Source organism: Myxocyprinus asiaticus, chromosome 11 (assembly GCF_019703515.2).
Source record: "Myxocyprinus asiaticus isolate MX2 ecotype Aquarium Trade chromosome 11, UBuf_Myxa_2, whole genome shotgun sequence".
NCBI classification, from domain to species: Eukaryota; Metazoa; Chordata; class Actinopteri; order Cypriniformes; family Catostomidae; genus Myxocyprinus; species Myxocyprinus asiaticus.
The window spans coordinates 21,436,400-21,456,835 of NC_059354.1; the positions used below are offsets into that span (position 1 = coordinate 21,436,400).

General features: G+C 39.2%; 1 protein-coding gene across 25 annotated transcripts in view; it reads left to right on the forward strand.

Moving 5' to 3' along the window:
- The window catches only part of LOC127447859 (protein mono-ADP-ribosyltransferase PARP4-like), a 63,142-nt gene that overhangs the window by 35,900 nt on the left and 6,806 nt on the right, over positions 1-20,436 (forward strand). For 2 of the 25 annotated variants that reach the window (XM_051709983.1, XM_051710004.1), the window contains 23 exons: positions 7,824-7,982; positions 9,384-9,521; positions 9,637-9,795; positions 10,730-10,881; positions 10,981-11,112; positions 11,204-11,302; positions 11,451-11,634; positions 11,817-11,967; positions 12,169-12,311; positions 12,991-13,122; positions 13,226-13,312; positions 14,506-14,670; positions 14,779-14,822; positions 14,941-15,019; positions 15,143-15,280; positions 15,372-15,579; positions 15,795-15,865; positions 16,235-16,422; positions 18,328-18,427; positions 18,541-18,711; positions 19,403-19,483; positions 19,583-19,663; positions 19,765-19,860. In XM_051709983.1, the coding sequence (XP_051565943.1) occupies positions 7,824-7,982; positions 9,384-9,521; positions 9,637-9,795; positions 10,730-10,881; positions 10,981-11,112; positions 11,204-11,302; positions 11,451-11,634; positions 11,817-11,967; positions 12,169-12,311; positions 12,991-13,122; positions 13,226-13,312; positions 14,506-14,670; positions 14,779-14,822; positions 14,941-15,019; positions 15,143-15,280; positions 15,372-15,579; positions 15,795-15,865; positions 16,235-16,422; positions 18,328-18,427; positions 18,541-18,711; positions 19,403-19,483; positions 19,583-19,663; positions 19,765-19,860 (2,958 nt within the window). Of the gene's footprint in view, positions 1-5,434; positions 5,540-5,895; positions 6,045-6,258; positions 6,443-6,581; positions 6,688-6,812; positions 6,892-7,484; positions 7,584-7,823; positions 7,983-9,383; positions 9,522-9,636; positions 9,796-10,729; positions 10,882-10,980; positions 11,113-11,203; positions 11,303-11,450; positions 11,635-11,816; positions 11,968-12,168; positions 12,312-12,990; positions 13,123-13,225; positions 13,313-14,505; positions 14,671-14,778; positions 14,823-14,940; positions 15,020-15,142; positions 15,281-15,371; positions 15,580-15,794; positions 15,866-16,234; positions 16,423-18,327; positions 18,428-18,540; positions 18,712-19,402; positions 19,484-19,582; positions 19,664-19,764; positions 19,861-20,436 lie in introns of those variants that run through there. The other 23 variants (XM_051709982.1, XM_051710005.1, XM_051710002.1 and 20 more) reach the window with 22 other exon arrangements.

The window sequence follows — 20,436 nt, forward strand, 5'->3', positions numbered from 1 at the left end:
TTTTTTATTAACTTTCCAATATGTATTTCTCAAACTAGTTATCAATTTAACAAGAGACTGCTCAAATCCGCACCGTTTAACACTGCCCTGTCTGCAGAGCCACCGTCAGTTCAAAGTCAGCGCTGTAAACAATGGAGTCGGAGCGTGCTCTGCTGGAAAGACTACGCTATGACACCAATTCTAAAACATTGTTTTCTGCATTATATGTTCTGAAAAAATCGGTATCGTATCGGTAAACTCGGCACGTATCGGTAAAATATATGGCGATACCGATATATCGGTCGGGCACTAAACTATTAAACTAAGAATTCTTTAAAAGCATTATTAATATCAATGACCGGGGTAAAAATTTCACCACCAGCAGATTTCACTGAGGGAATGGTAGAAAAAGACTCTCTCTGCTTATATATCTAGCCAAAAGTTTCCCTGCTTCGTCCCCCGACTCAAAGTATGACTGTCTTGCCCTGAATAGCCAAAACTCCACCTTCTGCGACAAAATAGTATTATATCTATATTTCAATCGGGTTAATTCTCTGAGGCCATCAGATGACATTCGGCGCTTCAGCTCTGCCTCAGCACTTTTAATATTCCCTTCCAACTCCATGAGTTCTCGTGCTTTGGATTCTTTGATGAATGAGGCATACTGTATGATCCGACCCCTAAGAACCGCTTTAAGTGCCTCCCAAGCCATGCCTACAGAGGATACTGAGAACCAGTTGGTCTCCATATAAACATTGATTTAAGCCTTTAACATTTGTTGGAAATCAGGATTTTGCAAAAGGGATACATTAAAGCAGCAACTATATGATTTCTTTTTCACCATATGTGGCAACACCTCTAAACTCACCAGGGCGTGATCTGAGACTAAGATATTTCCAATTGAGCAATCAAAAACAGATGAAATGAGGGACGTAGATATAAAAAAAAATCTATTCTAGAATAAATCTTATGGACTGATGGAAAAAAATTTATAGTCCCTACCCGATGGGTATCAAAATTCTCCAAATATCTGTAAGACCAAGATTTTTACACATCCTGTGAAGCGCCAATGTTGCTCTAGGGGGCTTGCACACTTTTGCTTCACTATGATCAAGGACTGAGTCCATCAAAAGATTAAAGTCACCTCCCAATATTATATCATGAGGGGTGCCAGCTGCTTGCAACATCCCTTCAAGATCTATAAAAAAGCCCCGCTCATCAGCGTTAGGTGCATAAATATTAGCCAAAATCAACCTATGCCCCTGAATTTCTGCTAAAGCAATAATGACTCTTCCTAATTAATCTTTACTCTGTTTGAGACATTTGAATTGTAGATGTTTACTAACCAATGTAATGATTCCCCTACTCTTACTTGAGCCAGCACTAAAGAAACACGCCCACCCCATATCTTCCCAAATTTTTCAGCTTCTTGCGGGGAAAGATGTGTTTCTTGAAGAAACACTGTATCATATTTCTTTCGTTTAAGAAAAGAAATAACCTTCCTTCTTTTTATGGGGTGCCCCAACCCATTCACATTCCACATAGGGAGAGAAAATCCACTCATATTAACATTTGACATTTTGACATATTAGATTTATTGTGTGTCAAAAACAAAATTATAAAGACCACATTCCAACATTAGTGCAATAATCAAACCCTTCCCCCAGAATGTGCGCATTAACCCAGCGCACGACAGCGCCAACCAGCGTCCATCCCTCTAAACTCAAACAGTCCATGTACGGCCATGAAAGCCCCCGCGACAACCCCACTACCAGACCGCTCAAGTCCGGTACCTCTACACAGACCCTGTGAGACAGAATTACATACCAGAAAAAAATCTATAAAACAAACTCCAGCCAATAGGCAGAACAAACACAAAGAATGTGTAGATTAGTCCGCATAACTGTCCCAAAGGTGTGTTCCTCCACAAAACAAACTCCAGCCTCCAGCAGAACCAGCACACACACACACACACAAAAAAACTTTCAGTTTCCTCGGACAGTCAAATGAACGTTCAGTGAGCCAGCTGCCACACGAGTGCAGCAGATGACCCAGTCCCTCCAACGTCCTGCAAAAAACACTCCACAAAACAAACACCAGCCAACAGGAGGTACAAGCACAAAGAATGTGCAGATTCATCCACAAACTGTCCCGAAGGAGTGTTACTACACAAAACAAACTCCAGCCGCTAGGCGAACCCAGCAAAAAAAAAAAAACGCCCAGTTTCCTCGAACAGTCAAGTGAATGTTCAGTGAGTCAGGTCCAATCGGCTGCAAAGCGAGCGCCACACAGTGACTTACTCATTCCACTGACTTTATGAAGGACAATGCTTGTTGGGGACAAGTAATACTTTGTGGTCATCCTTGGCCAGAATTGTCCGTCTCCCCCAGCGGATCCCCAAGCCAGAACCCCGCAAGCCCGCTCGACCCCCAGCCCACGGCCTGCCATGTCGAGCAGACCCGGAAAGAGCCCGTCCAGAAACCCCACCACACTCCGACCCTCCGCTCACCCAGGAACTCCAACAACTCGGACGCCGCTCCACCAGCCACGACTACCAAAGTCCTCCCAAATGCGCTCCAAGTCCGCCCCGGATGCCAGCAGACCAGCAGCCAACCCCCCCCCCCCCGACGACTCCAGACAATCAATCTGCTTCCCAACACCAGACACTCCTGCAACTACCCCAGTGAACCTCGTCTCCATGGCAGTGATCAATCGACGCACCACAGCAAGGTCCAAGTCAGCAAAGACCCCCGTCAGCCCTGCTGTCATGCTCAACAGCTAACCCTGAATCTCCTCCACCGCACCGCCCAAACTGAGCCCCAGGCTCACGTAAGTGTCTTTTAATGTCTCCGGAGCCCGAGGATTTTTAATTCTTGGACATATTGTCTTCCTAGTACAGTTATGAATCAGGGTGTATCAAATCTCACTGGTTTATGACATACAAAGTATTAAAACTCAGAGCTCGCCGTTCACACGTCCGACCCTCGCATGGCGTCGCATGGTTTATCACGTCACGTGATAAACCAGAGTTGCTTAAACATTACATTATACATGAACACCAAATATGTCTTATTTGTATAGAGAAAGAGCTGAATTTGTTAGGTTTCAGATGGGGTGTACTCATTTACGCTGTGTAATGTATCTATATTTCATTGGATAGCTATTATATGACCATTATAGTACTGCACATAATTCCTTTTTTTAACAGAAAGTGGATTCTGAATGTGTGATTAGGGTTAGATTTTTAAATAACAGGAGCTGCAAATGTTTTTTTATATTAAATTATTTCATTAATATTTTGATAAGCTATTTGAATTAATCAGAAAGTTTAAGCATTTCATCTCAATCTTTAGGTAATGTGATGTCTTTCAAGTTACTTTTGGTGCAATAAACAGTCTGAAGTAGTTTGTCTTTAAAAAAAAGTAATCCAAAAAAATTGCTTGGTTTGTGAACTGAATCCATATGCTGTCTCAACCCAAAGATTCACACCCATACTTTTAATAAAGCCATATATACATATATATATATATACACACACACACACACTGGCGGCCAAAAGTTTGGAATAATGTACAGATTTTGCTCTTATGGAAAGAAATTGGTACTTTTATTCACCAAAGTGGCATTCAACTGATCACAATGTATAGTCAGGACATTAATAACGTAAAAAATTACTATTACAATTTGAAAAACATTTTTTAGAACTTCTTCAAAGAGTTTCCATCAAAAAATCCTCTATGTGCAGCAATGACAGCTTTGCAGATCCTTGGCATTCCAGCTGTCAGTTTGTCCAGATACTCAGGTGACATTTCACCCAACACTTCCTGTAGCACTTGCCATAGATGTGGCTGTCTTGTCGGGCACTTCTTACGCACCTTACAGTCTAGCTGATCCCACAAAAGCTCAATGGGGTTAAGATCCATAACACTCTTTTCCAATTATCTGTTGTCCAATGTTTGTGTTTCTTTGTCCTTTTCTTTTTGTTTTTTCTGTTTCAAAAGTTGCTTTTTCTTTGCAATTCTTCTCATAAGGCCTGCACCCCTGAGTCTTCTCTTTACTGTTGTACATGAAACTGGTGTTGAGCAGGTAGAATTCAATGAAGCTGTCAGCTGAGGACATGTGAGGCATCTATTTCTCGAACTAGAGACTCTGATGTACATATCCTCTTGTTTAGTTGTACATCTGGCCTTCCACATCTCTTTCTGTCCTTGTTAGAGCCAGTTGTCCATTGTCTTTGAAGACTGTAGTGTACACCTTTGTATGAAATTTTCAAGCATTGTATAGCCTTCATTCCTCAAAACAATGATTACCTGATGAGTTTCTAGAGAAAGCTGTTTCTTTTTTTGCCATTTTTGACCTAATATTGACCTTAAGACATGCCAGTCTATTGCATACTGTGGCAACTCAAAAACAAATACAAAGACAATGTTAAGCTTCATTTAACGAACCAAATAGCTCTCAACTGTGTTTGATATAATGGCAAGTGATTTTAGTATTAAAGTACCAATTTCTTTCCGAAACAGCAAAAGCTTTACATTATTCCAAACTTTTGGCTGCCAGTGTGTGTATATATATATATATATATATATATATATATATATATATATATATATATATATATATATATATATGGTTCACTTGCATTGTTTAAAGGTGGGGGCCTGAAATGAAATCCTAAAAATCTTAAATTCTGTTTTGATGAAGAAAGAAACTCAGATACATCTTGGATGGCCTGAGGGTGAGTAAATGATCAGCAAATTTTCCTTTTTGGGTGAATTATTCCTTTAAGGAGACACAATGAAAAAAAAAAAATCAAAAAATTATCTAGCTCAAGAGTATGAAAATAAAAAAGGTCTTTAAACTATCTTTAAAATAACTTTTAAACAGATTACAAATTAATTGTTTATCAGTTTACTTAGTAATAATGCCAGCTGAAGTAATTGTATTTTGACGGAAACTAACTGGTTACCATGTTAAATATCAGTTTGGACCACTGGATAGCGCCTAACTGTACTGTGCTTATAGCAGGCAGGAACCGCATGGGTGTGTAGTTGTGTACAACCAGAGAGTATTTAGCGGAGATGGGCCACTTCTATTAAAATGAATGCGAGAAAATGGAACGCTCAACCAAAGAGCTCTGAGTGCCCAACGGACAACGGAAGTCCCGCCTTACAGTTAAAAAAGCCAATCACCTTTTAGATACAGACAGTTGATGTCAATCAACTTTAGAGCGCGCATGCGCATTAGCTATACAAGCCGGGAAAATTGCGTATTTTAGCGTAATATGAGGTTAAGAATCACAAATCATTATTCCAGTATTGTCAGATTTTACTGCTGATTTTAAATATGTTCTTTGATCGTAATATTGACCAACCGTTTTTGAGATTTCGGTCCTTTCCCATTCAAGTAGAAATAGATTCTAGAGCTGCACTAGACTGGAAATAGCCTCCTGAAAGTGTTCCAAAGATGGCCGACAGTGGAATTTGGTACAACATCGGGGGGAGTGTCCTTACCGTACATGATACGCCAGGAAGTAGTGTTATTTGCTGAACTTCACACAGTAAGATTAGTAACGTCTTCTTTTATAATCATTTCTTAAAATCTAAATGTATCATCCTACGCTAACTTTATCCACGATAAGATGTTATTCCGTCTGCTGTTGATATGATGACAGGATCACCAAATATATTATTTTTACCTATCAAGAGCATATAGGGAGAGGATTTAACTTTATGTAATCATAAGAAAATGCTCATATGCGTAAAGTCTTCGTTCGAGGATTTTTTACGCGAATAAGTTTTCGTTAATACGCGAACGGAATGACACGGGCTTTATTTTATTACGGTGTTGATGATAGCCTATTTAAGATTTAATCTCAGGGTTTCTTTGTTTGCTCTTTCTCTGTCTTTTTCCCAGCCTGTTCAATCTCTGGTGGCATTATGGCAGTGTTTGAGAACTGTACTGTAGTGTTAGATGTGAAGAATTTGCCTTTTAAAGAGAAGAATAAATTGAGGTCAGCTCTTCTGGACAATGCAGGAAACATCTCCTATGTCGTCAACAAAGAGGTACGTATTCTGTTTGTGTTTTTATTTTCTGTATTTTCTCTTTCTGTATTCTCTATCTACTTCCTTTATTTTCTCTTCGGTTGTTTATAAAGTCACACAACTAAGAGCTGTAACATTGAGACATTGTTTTTTTTTTTTTTTTAATGTTGATGAGATTAAATGTACTAATTAACTGTTGTATATATTTTTTCTAACATCTCTTTATGTTCTTCAGTGTTCATTTGTAGTCACAAGCTGTCTGGACGACTTGAGCAGTAACCGACAGCGCAGCATTCAGAAGCACAACATCCCAGTGGTTGGCTTGCAGTATGTGTGGAGTTGTCTGGAAAAAGGGCATCTCCTGCCTTTGACAGAGCATATTTTGGCATATCCCAGCTCTGAACATTTCTCTCATTCAGGTATTAAACACTTAGCTGTTTGCCCCCTTATGGAGTAGTTTCATAAATGTATGTGTCTGTGGTAATAATACCACACTGTGAACGGGAAGAAAGGTTCAAGCACTGTTAACTTGATGTAATGCTGTTTTTCACCATAAAGAGGTAAACGTGTCAAACTGGATACCAGCAAAAGGGAAGTTCAAAAGTCAGAGAAACACTGAGACTGAGGTTCTTGAGAAGAGTGGGCCCCGTTTTGACAGGTTCAGGTACACGCTTGAGTATTTTTCAAAACTTTAATCGTTGTTTTATTTGTAACAGTTTCTACAGCACCTGTCCGATTTAGATGTGGCAGTTTACTTGATGGCTGTATCTTTTCTTTTACCCAATGCAGAGTTTACAGAGAAGGTGACAATGACCAACCTAAATTTCCCTCACAGTTTCAAGTGGCAAAGTATTCAGTTTTTGACAGGGTAAGTTCATGCAGCATACACAGTACATAGGTCATGTCCTGAGGAATCAATTAAATTAAAATGTATTTAAAATTGAGACGAAAGAGTTAACTGTATTGTGAAAACATTCTATAACTTTCAGAACACAAAACTCTTTCCTCAAAGAAAATAGACCAATTACTTGAAACTCAGCTGCAAAAATGGCTTGTTTCATATTTGCTGTTCCATACTTAAAATGACTTTAGTTATCAGACAGTAAATACATTTGAACATGACCTTAATAGTTTAAGTCTGATCAGAATATTTTGAGCAGCACATTTCAGTATGGATTGTTTTTTTGAACCTCTCTGATTGTGATGCAGACGTTGCAAAGAGGCTGTTAATAAAGTTGAACTCACCAGCATAACCACAGCTGTTACTCATTTCACATGCGAAGAGGGTGTTTACATAAAAAATCTTAAAGGCACAGCAGCAAAAATCTCCCAATATGAATTCTATGGGTCAGAAAGAAGGTGGAAAATGGTTATAAAAAATACATAAAAACGAGAAAGAAAAAAAAAGTTTTTGCAGCATAAAAAAAAGGGGGAAAAAAGTGTTTTCATTGTGTATTGCAGGTCAAACCCAAGACTTTGTCAGTTTTGGAGCTACAGAGTGCCAAAGGAGGAGCAGGCCAGCAGTATCGTGTGTTATGTTCCATGTTGCGTGAATCAGAGGTTTGGTTATTTTCAGCATTGTAAAACATTAATATGTCTTGATATCATAGTAATACCACTATAGTAATTAAATTGTAATTATCTTCCATTATTATAAACCTTGTGTGCATGTCTGAGTCCATGTTGCCTTATAAAACCACATTCATCCTACGGTAAATGAAGAGTATGACGCACATGATGTGAGGGTAATGAATCCATGGCAGTTATGGGCTGATGGTGATTCCTTCTCTCTCACAACAGAAAGTAGTGGTGCAGGATAAGCTTGTGTACTGTGTGACCTCTGAGGATGCTGTGGATGCCTATCAGATGCTGATGATGGAGATGGAGACTCAAGGATTCACACAGACACACACACTTCCTCCTGAGGCTGAGCAAATGGCATCCTACAGCTTGAAGCAGGTGAGCAAACAGAACACTGTCTATAATGTTCCTCAAGAGCTCTGACTGATGGACCTTCTGCATACAACAGCACTGATACCAAAATGGATAGAGGACAAGTTGTAAAACACAAACTATCTAAACATAATATAGTGCTTTAATAATAAGCAATAAACAAGAACAATAAACACTTCAATTGCAGGCAGTCAAGAATGCCCACTATCAGAAGAATCAAATGACAGGACTAGAGTTCATTAATAGACCTTTTTCACGCTCTGGGTTTTGGAACACGGAAGTAAAAGTTTGCAGGATAAACTTCAACAGCGGTGAATTGGAGACCACAGAAAATCACTTAACCATTTGCTTCATGACCAAAAGAAAAAATCCACTATTACATTTGAATGATTTTCCAGAAGAAAAAGAAAAATAGAGAGAGCTGTGGATTAAGCAAGTCAGGAGGAGGGCGGGGCCTGGCTGTGACTACACACGCCCGGCCCCCAATTGGGCCAATCAGCCGAGGAGAGGGATAAATGCGGCGGAACGTGGCAGTTCGGGAGAGAGAGAGAGCCACATGCAGCTGCCATGTGTGTGTTTATGTTGTGTGTCTTTTTATATAAGTTCTTATTAAATATTATTATTTTGACTGTCCCGCCTCCTCCTTTCCCATCCTTAACCTGTGTTACATTGGTGCCAAAGCCTGGGAAGGAGGAGGGATGCGCTGTCGTGGAGTCCTTGCCACTGCCGTCCACCCAATGGAGCAGCCACGGCCATCCGCCGGGGAACGGAGGAGTTGCTGCTGACCGCCTGGACGCAGAGGAACGGCCGTTGTCTGCGAGGGGAGGAGGGGCTCGCTGCCGGCCGCCTGGAGCGGTGGAGCCTCTGCCAGGGGCAGAGGAGTTCCCCACCAGCCGCCAAAATGTGGAGGGGCGTTCCATCTGCCAGGGGTCGGAGGACTGGCTCCGGTCCGCACGGGGAGGAGTGGATGTCGTCCGCCAGAGGGTGGAGGAGTGATCGAGGACCAGGCGACAGCGTGTCTGGGAAACCGGCGAGCAAGTTTTTTTTTCTCTCTCTCCTCTCTCTCTCTCACCTTGCCCTTTCCCTCTCCTCTTTTTTGCTTTTGTTTCGTTTTCGCCTCCCATCGTCCCCCTCCTCAGCCCTAGAGAGGCGGGGAAAAGCCTGCCGGCAGGCGCAGCCATAAGAGCAAAGTTTTTGCTAGATTTAAGCTGCTAAATAAGGCGGAAACGCGTAATCACAGTCTGTGAAAAAGGTCAATTAGTTTATACTTTGTAGCTAAAATGGCAGGTCACATGTTTACGTATCAAGTATGTTTCTTTTGTCCACTTTGTCATGTTTAGATTGTCATCAAATCTTTTTTAATGGTGGTTGGTTGTGAAATCATTGTTCACCCTTTTTGACTGTCAGCTTCTGTTGGAGGAGAAGCTGAACTGCAGCACATTATCACAGGAAGTGGGCATCTTTGTGGAGCTGGTCTGGACTGAAGCTCTCGGTTCCCTTGGCAACATCCTGACGGTCCCTGTCTCAAGTATCAGCCTCAATGATGTAAGAATGAGCTTAGATAATGATACACACAACCAATCAGGTAGCTCAAAGGTACTTCCTATGTTGATTTGTTCTCAGTTCATTTGTGTGTTTTAATGGCTCTGTGATGTTGCAGGTGAGTCGGGTGGAGGGATTGTTGCTGCAGGCACAAAAGACTCAAAAAGAAGCTGAAGTCAAGGCCCTGCTAGAGGAAGTCAACACTCTTCTACCCCTCAGAATGATCGACCCTCCATCTAAACACAAGCTTGTATCTCAGAAACTAGACCTTTGTCAGGTAACACACATTAATATTAGTATCCACCAAATTTCTTCTCAGATTGAGTGCACAGACTTACAGGCAATTATCACACATAGTTACAATAAGGAGCCCTAAAGCATGAAGCAGTTCTTAGTATGGTCTAGACCTGTGCCTGTACAGTTTCATAATTCTGACTGGTTGGTATGACAATAGTTGTGCAGTATTACTCATGACACAATAAACCAAAATACAGAGGTGTTCTGTATTAAAAGCAGACTGAAAACATGTGAAAATTGTGTTAATTAATGTGTACCTGCCATGTTGAAACGTATCTGAGATCATAAAATCTTAAAGGAGATTTGATTACGGTGCTCTCGCTTTCTACTGGGTCATATTTTACCCCAAAATAAAAACAAAACAAAAAATTAAATGAAAAATATGAAAAATTGTATTTTGCATGGAAAAGAAGCCTGTTTTAGGACAATTAAGATTTCTTTGCTTTTGACAGTATTTTAATGACAATTAAGAAAATTTTACTCCCAAATTCTCATACCATAATGCATCTGGGTGTTTTGATTTTGAATTCGCATTATTGTGTATAATGATTCTGAATTTTCTGATTAGATTGTCTTTATTATAGTACAATAATAAAAGAAAAATGTTGTAATACAACAGTATGGTATTTTTTTTAATTTATTTTTTTAATCAGCGTACATTAAAGGCAGGACAACAAATACTACCATGATGTATAACTACTTTACAATATAAACTTTACCAAATTTTTTTTTTTTTTTCTTTTTTCACATTGCACTACAAGAATGTGATCTCTCCGCAATAGAGTATTGAGAATTGGGAGTTTCTTGAGATTCACATATTACATTTATGAAGTTGTCTTGAAATTCGATTTTTTTTATTTTTTTTAATCTCCACTGTGAAGATCTCATCTTTTGTTCTGTTGTGTCATCCCTAGCTGATCAGAGATATTGTGAATGTGAGTGAAGCCACTCTGAGAAGCCCCTCGCCCTCCTCTCTGGGAAAGTATCGTGCACTGAGGTGCAGCATTGAAGTAGTTCCACCACAAAACCCTGAGTTTCATGAAGTCTCTCAACTGCTTCAGGACAGGTATAATCACATAATATTCCAAGATTCTGGTCTGAAGTTCAAACCTGGTGGATGTTTACATTTCAGAACATGATCCTGTTTATTCTGTATTCACTGCAGGACTGTTCAGATTCAGCAGATATTGCGTGTAAACAGAGGGGTGGAGCTTCAAATGTTTAGGGAGGAGTTAGGCAACATTAAGCCCCTCCTCCACTCTACTAGTCCCAGAAGTTTTGTTGGAATACTTTCACGGTAAAAGCATTCTCTTAAAAATGATTTTTCATAATATTATGTAAAAACACATATAGAATGCATGAAATGCATGTTGTTTACTTCTGTCTAGAGGTCTGCTGCTGCCCAAGGTTGGAGTCGAACAGCATGGAATTGAGAGGACAGATATAGGGAATCTTGGAGGAGGCATCTACTTCAGTGACTCTCTAATGTCAGTGCTCTTTTTTTATCAACCGTTTGAGATTTTTATAGTACAAATTGATGTGTTTTATGAGTTTGCATTATACTGTCATTAATACACTGATATTCCTTGAGTATATTTATAAATATGACAAATAAAGTTGTGTTCTGTATCACAGGACTAGTGTGAAGTACTCCAAGCCCAGTGTAACTGATGGCTCTCGGCTGCTGTTGGTGTGTGAGGTGGCTTTGGGTCAATGCAAGGACCTGCTGAAAAGAGACACCACTTTGACCTCTGCCCCTGAGGACTACAACAGCGTACATGGAGTCCGCCGCACCCCGGAAAAACCCTCTGAATTTGAGGTGATTTTCGTAGTCAATATGTATGTCATTTTCCTAAATCTTTTTTTTTTTTGGCTTGTTTACCATCACAGCCCAATTAGTAAGGTCCAGGTACCCCGTCATCGATCAGAAATATGTTCCTTTTAAAAAACTGACTCACTAAAAAGTTTCCTCTCAAACTGAAACTGGTATATGTTTTCCAGGATGATGAGTATGTAGTATATAACACAGACCAGATCAAACTGAAGTATGTAGTGCAGTACACTCTGGAGGAGGACCAGTTAAAAATGTTCCAGCCTCATATTGACACCTCTGTGGAGCTCACACTGCCCATTGACACAACCTCTGACATCTGTGAGTAGAACTTCCAGTGATCAGTAGAACATTCCAATCTTCAATTTTGAAGAAACTATTTTATGTAATAATTGTGTGCTTTGGCATGTTGGAAGGACAAATCAAACCTCTGGGACATGTAAAGTTCTGTTCTGTAAAGCTGAATGGAATGATTTTAATTTGTGAAATTTGTCAGTGGGTTTTGAATGTGTGTTTCTTTAGTGTCCAGTGATGACAGTGAGGGTTTGGAGTTCACTAAGAATCCTTTAGAGGAGATGACCGCAGGTTTGCTGGACAGCAACGGTCAGAAACTTCCCTTACAGGCTGTCCATGTGAGATGCAAGCTCATGGACCTACTGTGCCAGGTATGTAGTAATATTGCATTTTCACACCTTTGGCTAGGTCTAGTCCACATTGCACGTTATTCTGACCAAGAACTGCATACTTTTTTTGTGCCGTTTAGGGGCGGGTTTATCTGAAAATTATTATACCACAATAATAGACCTGCATGGAAAAAATGATTTCTATAATTACACGTCAGTCTCCGCAAATAAGGTTGTACAGAGTACACAAAAAAAAATAAAAAAATAAATAGAGGACATTGATTTTAGACTGTGACCAGAATTTCTGTCCGAAAGTAGTAAGTACTGATTATTTCACGGACACAACTAAAAAAAATAAATACAATTCAGGCATGGGTTTTTAGTCTACTTTCTACTAGGTGCCTCAAACAAAACTCTTTCAGATATTTGGTGCCACCAACCTGGCAAACTCCAGTGATTTCTTCTTCCTTAGAAGCGGTCATTGTATCTACCCAGTTTTAGTTTTGGAAACTTTGTTTCCAAGCAGAATGATAAAAAACAAATTGTGCCTTTACTCCTGGAAGCTGCATAAAACAATCAGAGTGTACAACAATAGAAAATAAAAAAGACAAAGAAGAAACAAACAGCTCCGTCGTGAAGCAGCATCCAGGTGCGCAAAGTGTACCGGTACTACACCGAAAATGACATTCACATCATGAGTCTTTCTCTCCTCTTTCACCAGGTCATAATTTTTCAGACTTACACAAATCAGAGTGCTGTTCCTATTGAAGCAAAGTATGTCTTTCCACTGGAGGAGACGGCAGCAGTGTGTGGATTTGAAGCCTTTATCAATGGAAAGCACATCATTGGAAAGGTGCTTAGCATTCAGAATTTGTCAAATGCTGCGTTTGCTGTCCATCTTTACCTTTATACTTGCTGTATTATCAATTTCTTTCATTATTTATTTTCTACCACAGGTAAAGGAGAAAGAGCAGGCTCGTAAGGAGTACAAACAAGCAATAGAGAAAGGTCATGGAGCCTACCTGATGGACCAGGATGCACCTGTGAGTTACGGGACAGCTTGTGGATGAATCTGCTTGTTTTGGGTGCTTATGCCTCCTGTTGGTTGGAGTTGGTTTTGTTGAATATTCCTTGCAGGACGTTGGAGTGAGTTTGACTGCCCGAGGAACTGAATTGAACCCATTTTTGTTTTTTTATGCTGGTTCTGCTAGCGCAGGAGGTTTTGTGGAAGAGCACACTTTCGAGACAATTAAGTGGATGAATCTACATGTTTTTTCTTTTGTTTTTTTTTAAATTCCGCTTAGTGTTTGTTTTTTAGATTATCTTCTGTTATGTAATTCTGTTTTACAAATTTTTGTATAGAAACACCAGACTTGAGCAATCTGATGGCAAAGTTGTCCCAGGGACTCTCGTAGACATACATGGACTGTTTGAGTTTAGAGGGATGGATGCCGGTTGGCGCTGTCGTACGCGGGGTTAATGCGCACGTTTTTTCTCTTTGTTTTGATCTGGGGAAAGTTCTGGGGTTGATTGTTGCACTAATGTTGGAATGTGGTCTTTATAATTTTAGTTTTGACACACAATTCATTTTTTTCTAATATGTCAAAATGTCAGATGTTAGTACGAGTGGATTGTCTCTCTCCACGTGGAATGTCAACGGGTTGGGGCACCACATAAATAGAAGGAAGGTTATTTATTTTCTTAAACGTAAGAAATATGATATTGTGTTTCTTCAAGAAACGCATCTTTCCCCAATTTGGGAAGATATGGGGTGGACATGTTTTCTTTAGTGCTGGCTCAAGTAAGAGCAGGGGAGTCATTACATTGATAAGTAAATATCTATTATTATTATTATTATTTTTATTTATTTATTTTATATGTATGTGTGTGTGTGTGTGTGTGTGTGTGTGTATATATATATATATATATATATATATATATATATATATATATATATATATATATCTGTGTGTGTACTTGGACTTTGGCCACAGGGAGATTTGTTGGGGGTCGGTGTGGGTTTGGGGTTTGGGAGGGGGAAGGGAAACAATGGGGTTTTATGGTTGACTTTGTATATGAATGTTTTGCTTTGTTATGTGTCATGTTGAGAAGCAACCAATAAAAATTTAATCTGAAAAAAATATAGCAGACATGCTTAAGATGTCAATCGGTATACATATTTGTTAAAACGTTTTCTTTAAAATCCAGTCTAAGTTCATATGTTTGTGTGAGACAGGATGTATTTACTATCAGTGTGGGGAACCTTCCTCCTGGAGCCACAGTTTTGATCAAGTTGACCTTCATCACTGAGCTGGTGGTGAGAGCAGGATCTATAATCTTCTCACTGCCTGGCAGCGTTGCACCCTGGCAACAGAGCGACGCCCTTAATCAGAGAACTCAGGTACAACACGATTGCTCTTGTGTCGTAGGTAAAATTTAAATAAACTACTATGTGAGGTACTGTTATAATGATTATCGCTTAAAAGAATGAAGTTGTGTTGTATTTCAGGGAACTGTTGAGAAGGTTTGTGTGACAGAGTTTCAATCAGAGGGGTGAGAATCTCATATCACTCTAGAATTAATTGCTTTAATCTAAATTTTCAATATCTTTAAATAGCTCTCTCTCTCTCTCTCTCTCTCTCTCTCTCTCTCTCTCTTTATCTTTCTTTAGGGAGTTTTCTCTGTGTATGTCCATTGAAATGCCTTATGAGATAATCGACTTAAGGTCTTCACACCGCATCAAATCCAAGGTTTATTTTAGTTTTGTGGAGTTTATCACTAAATACTCAAGTGTTCTGCTGCTCTGTGAAAAATATTAAAACATGTTTGGTTAAGAATTGTATTAACAGTAATAGTATTTTTTCCCCACTCAGATGACAGACTGTAAGGCAGTGGTCAGTACTTTACCCGGACAGACTCTTGGATCTGAAGGGCTCCAGGTGTCCTTCAGTCTCTCTAAGATTCACATGCCCAGGATGTGGGTGGAGAATCATCCAGAGAAAGATAGTCAGGTAAAGAAATAAATATATGTTCAATCATCATCTCTAATACACAAACAGATTCACTCTTGACACTGTTCCTGTGAACTCACTGTTCCTGCAGGCCTGCATGTTGGTGTTTTATCCAGACTTTAAATCAAGCGGGGTGTCCAGCTCTGGAGATTCGTCCAGTGTGAGTGATGTGGTCATTCTGCTGGACTCATCTGAGTCTATGCGGGGAGACGCCATCATGAATGCTCGCAGGATTGCCCTTCAAGTCCTCAACTCTCTCGAACGCTCACTAAAAATTAACATCATCTCTTTTGGCACTGGTTAGTTCTCACTGAAACAATCTACTATTTATATAAAAGTTATATCATCATTTATCATATTTTGATAAGATCATCATTTCATATTCCTATTAATCTGTGATTTCATAGTGAAGCATTATCAGTGAAGAACCAAATGGCTGTACTTTAATTAAATAATAGTTAACACTCTTAGATATTAAACTAATTGTAATCTCTAAATGTGTCTGTTTTAATAGATTACAAGGAAGCTTTTCCTGCACCAGTGCCCTTAGATGAGGCATCTGAATCAGCCAGACAATTCATTATGGTGAGTGAAGTGGTTATAGGGATACTTGACCCAAACATTATTGTCTTCGGTCAACATTGATGTTGTTCCAAACCTGTATGACTTTTTCTTCCGTGGACTACAAAAGGAGATGTTAGGCAGAGTGTTAACCTCAGTCACTATTCACTTTCTTTACATGGAAAAAAGATGCAATGAAATGAATGGCGACTGAGGCTGTCAATCATCTTGTTTTATATTCGACGGATGAAAGAAAGTCATATGGGTTTGAAACAACCTGAGGGTGAGTAAATGTTGACAGAATTTTCATTTAGCATGAACTATCCCTATTAAACTTTCTGAATTTTCAGTTCCGTTGGATATCATTGCATTTCTTCTCTCTTTTATGAGCAGTTCTCTAGTGGTGCTGGCGGCAGCACTGAGCTGTGGAGGCCTCTCCGTAGCCTGAGTCTGCTGCCTCCATCACAGGGTGTGAGGAATATCCTGCTGCTGTCTGATGGACATGTTCAGAATCAGGCTGTGACCCTACAGCTGATCCGCGAGAACTCCTGCCACACACGCCTCTTCACCTGCGGCCTCAGGTCTGTCTTCAAAGACTGTAACACATTCACATGCAGATGGTTTAAAGAGTTATGAACATAAGAACAGAAGGAAACTCTCTATGTAATCTCTAATATCCCTTTTCCACTAAAGTAAACTAGTGCTTGGCTGGTGCATGACGGAGAGGGGGGATTGGTTGCGGAGGATGGGTGCTATGAACCTCTCTCAGAGGGCCATGTTTTCACTATTTTTGGAGCCGAACAATGACATAATTGACTGTTACTACATTACCTGCCTACAGATAAGCATGCCACAGTGCAGTCCTCTTATGACGTTTGAGAACATATTTTAGCATTCAAAGTAATTTGATTCAGCTTCTTAATGCCATCACAGGCTTTGATGTAATGGCCAGAAGTGATTTAAATATTGTAGTGAGGAGGAGGGCGGGGCCTGAATGAAGCACGCCTGGACCCCAATCAGCCTGATGAGGCGAGCGAGGAATAAAGGCGACCAGAGATGGCAGTTCGACAGAGAGAAAGAACTCCAGGCAGCTGTCCTGCATGTTTGGTTGTTATTTGGCTTTTGCTTTAAATTCACTATTAAATTATGAGTTACCTCTTCAAGCCGGTTCTCGCCTCCTCCTTTCCCTTGTAACCCCTTTACAAATATATAACAAATAAAATTCACTGCAATCAGTTCACACAAACTGATAGCTCCGGTCCTGTATGTTAATTGGGAAATGGACGTGCTTTATTCACAATAAGCTATGACCTCCAATAAGCTAATATTTGTATCACTGAACAGCACCTATAGCTATTCTTCTTGCATAAGCGACTTTGCATTACTTTTTATTGTCTGGGACTATATCTTCTAATGGAAGGATGAAAATTAATGGTTCAGCTAAAAAAAAAAAAAAAAAAGAACATTTGTGTCCTTAATATTTTTATTTTGTGGTAACCGTTTTATAAAAGCAATATGGCACTCGAGGCTGTGCAGTATTGTGAATATAGTCACAGCTAAAGGGCATTATAAGCAACCCCTTAAAGGGATAGTTCACCCAAAAATAAAAATTCTTCCTTCATTTACTCACCTTCATGCCATCCCAGATGTGTGTGACGTTCGTTCTTCTGCAAAACACAAATGAAAATTTTTAAAAGAATATTTCAGCTCTGTTGGTCCTCGCAATGCAAGTGAGTGGTGACCAGAAATTTAAAGGTCCAAAAGGGAGATAAAGAGAGTATAAAAGTAATCTTTAAGACTCCACTGATTAAAACCATATCTTCTAAAGTGATATGATAGGTGTGGGTGAGAAACAGATAAATATTTAAGTCTTTTTTTACTGAAAATCACTTTCACTTCCACATTCTGGGCTGGAAGACACTTTCACAATCAGCCTACTGGTTAGGGCTGGTCAAAGGTGGAGATTGATTGTAAAAAAGGACTTAAATATTGATTTGTTTCTCACCCACACCTATCATATCGCTTCAGAAGATATGGATTTAACCACCGGAGTCATAAAGATTACTTTTATGCTGCCTTTATGCCCTTTTTGGACCTTCTGAGTTCTGTTCACCATTCACTTGCATAAAATGAACCAACAGTGCTGAGATATTCTTCTAAAAATCTTCATTTGTGTTCTGCAGAAGAAAGTAAGTCATACACATCTGGGTTTTGGGTGTACTATCCTTTTAATTCACTATATAGCATGGCCTCTTGTACTTTATTGCTTAAAAAAATTATTATAAGTTCCTGAAGCCAGTGTGCAATGCAACATGCACAGGAATTCAGTGGCCTTCAATTGAATGTGGGCTGCATCAAAGGTTTCTGATCACAGAACTGTTCCAAATTTGGCACAGCACTGCCACAGGCACCCACTCGGTGGAAAAGGGTCTTGAAAAATGTTTCTATCTGGTGCAGTGAACCTAAAGTATATGTGTTTGTTCCAGTTTGACAGCTAATCGTCATATGCTCAGAGCTTTGGCTCAAGCAGGTGGTGGAACATATGAATTTTTTGACACAAAGATGAAACACACTTGGACAGAGAAGGTGAATCTTACTCCTCATTGTATCCTTGGTTCTCATTTAAAAAGTGGAAATCATTATTTTAACCTTACAACATGGGTCTCACAGGGTTTTACAAATGTATTTGGTAATTTCAGGTGCGTGCTCAGGTTCAGCGTATGGAGTCTCCAGGCTGCAGATCAGTGGCAGTGAAATGGCAGCAGTTTAATCCTACTGCGCCCCCTCCTGTTCAAGCTCCTTCACAGCTGCACGCTCTATTCAGTGACTGTCATACAATGGTTTATGGCTTTGTGCCACATTGCACTCAGGTAAACCTGCTGTACTAACTGATCTGATGGTGTAGCAAATGAATTGTTGCTTATTGAAGTTGTTAGGCCTTATATATATTGAATATTCACAATATGTTCATGATGATTTTGTTGGTGTTGTAAATTACAAAAGTATATATTGCAAAAATTTAGCTTTTCATTAGTTTAATAATGAAAGAAAACATTATGCGCTTTTTATTTGCCCATTATGTTTCATAAACACTCTGTCATTAGACCAGTTAAAAAGTTAATCGAAGTTTCTGCATGTAAGTTTTGATAAATTAATATGTTTTAGTAAAAATGTGGTTGTATAAAAATCTATGCTGTTTATTACTGTGTATTGTTGTGCTGGTGCATATAAATGAAAATGACTAAATATTATTCCTTGTATTCTTTTAGTGACAAAGACCACATTTTTCTTGTTTAAGTTCCTAAATAAAAAAATTTTTAAAAAATCTATTTGGCTAATCTATATGTCTGTTTGGTAGAAATGATGGTTCCTCTTATTGAAAAAAAAAAAATCACCCTTTTAAGCCATTTCAGAGCAAAATACATATATATATATATATATAAAAAAAGTATTGAATATCATCAGAAGGCTGAAAAATAATGACAATGTTTATAGCTTTATCTTCCAGCTCTAGTTGTTCTGTATTTATTGTTTTGAATGGTGTGATATGCTCCTCTTCAGGCCACACTGTTTGGAGATCTGAGTGGACAGGAGATCAAAACAATGGTGTCCACCACAGAATTACAAAAGACAAAGGGAACTGTGAGTGTTAGCATCTTAAATACTTCATATAACCTGAAACATCATCAAGGGTTTATCAGACTTTTGAGGAGTTGTGTGTGTGTGTGTGTTCATGTGTAGTTCCTCCACAAATTAACGGCTAGAGCGATCATCAGAGATTATGAAGATGGCATTCTTGGCAACAGTGAAGCTGAACATGAGGTACAGTGTTTGTTCAGGAAATTCATGGAAAATCAATAAACTGGAAGGCGGCTGCATTTAATTACCAAAAACCTGACTTGCTTTTTTAATCTCTTTATCAGGGGAAGAAAGCTGAGCTGAAGTCCTACATCACTGAGCTCAGTAAAGAGTTCTCCATCTTGTCCCAGTTTACAAGCTTTGTCGCCATTGAAGAGAGGGTAAAAATACTGCTGAATGAAGGATTGTGTGATCAGTCATTGATGCTAAAACAGCATAAAATTAAACATCCAGTTTCACAGTTCTACAAATTCTGCAAATCTATATGAGGCATATTGTAAATCATGAGGAGGCGTATTGTTGTTCTCACAAATGCAACATTTGCAGCTCATGTGTAGTTGTTGACCGCTACAGCTACTGTATATATAATCATAGCTGTATATAGTTTGTATTTTTTATTTTTTTTATTTATATTATAACTGTCGACTGGTTAATTGAGACTTGCTGCGGTTACATCGCCCCTGAACAGCACTTAAAAACTAAACAAACTGTGTTTTGGTCGCAATCAGAAAACACCATCACGTTCAAGTGTCTTCAAGTCTGGCTTGCGACACAAATCATCCAAACTGGATTTATTTTTTAAAGTACATGGTTAAAAACGTACATTTATCGACCAATGCCAATAATTGGAAATTACCAAACATCAGTCGATTTATCAGCCTTGTCGATATATTGTTCGGCCACTACTAATGTGTGATATATGAAAGTTAATTTGAATAACTTCAGAGATCTCATTT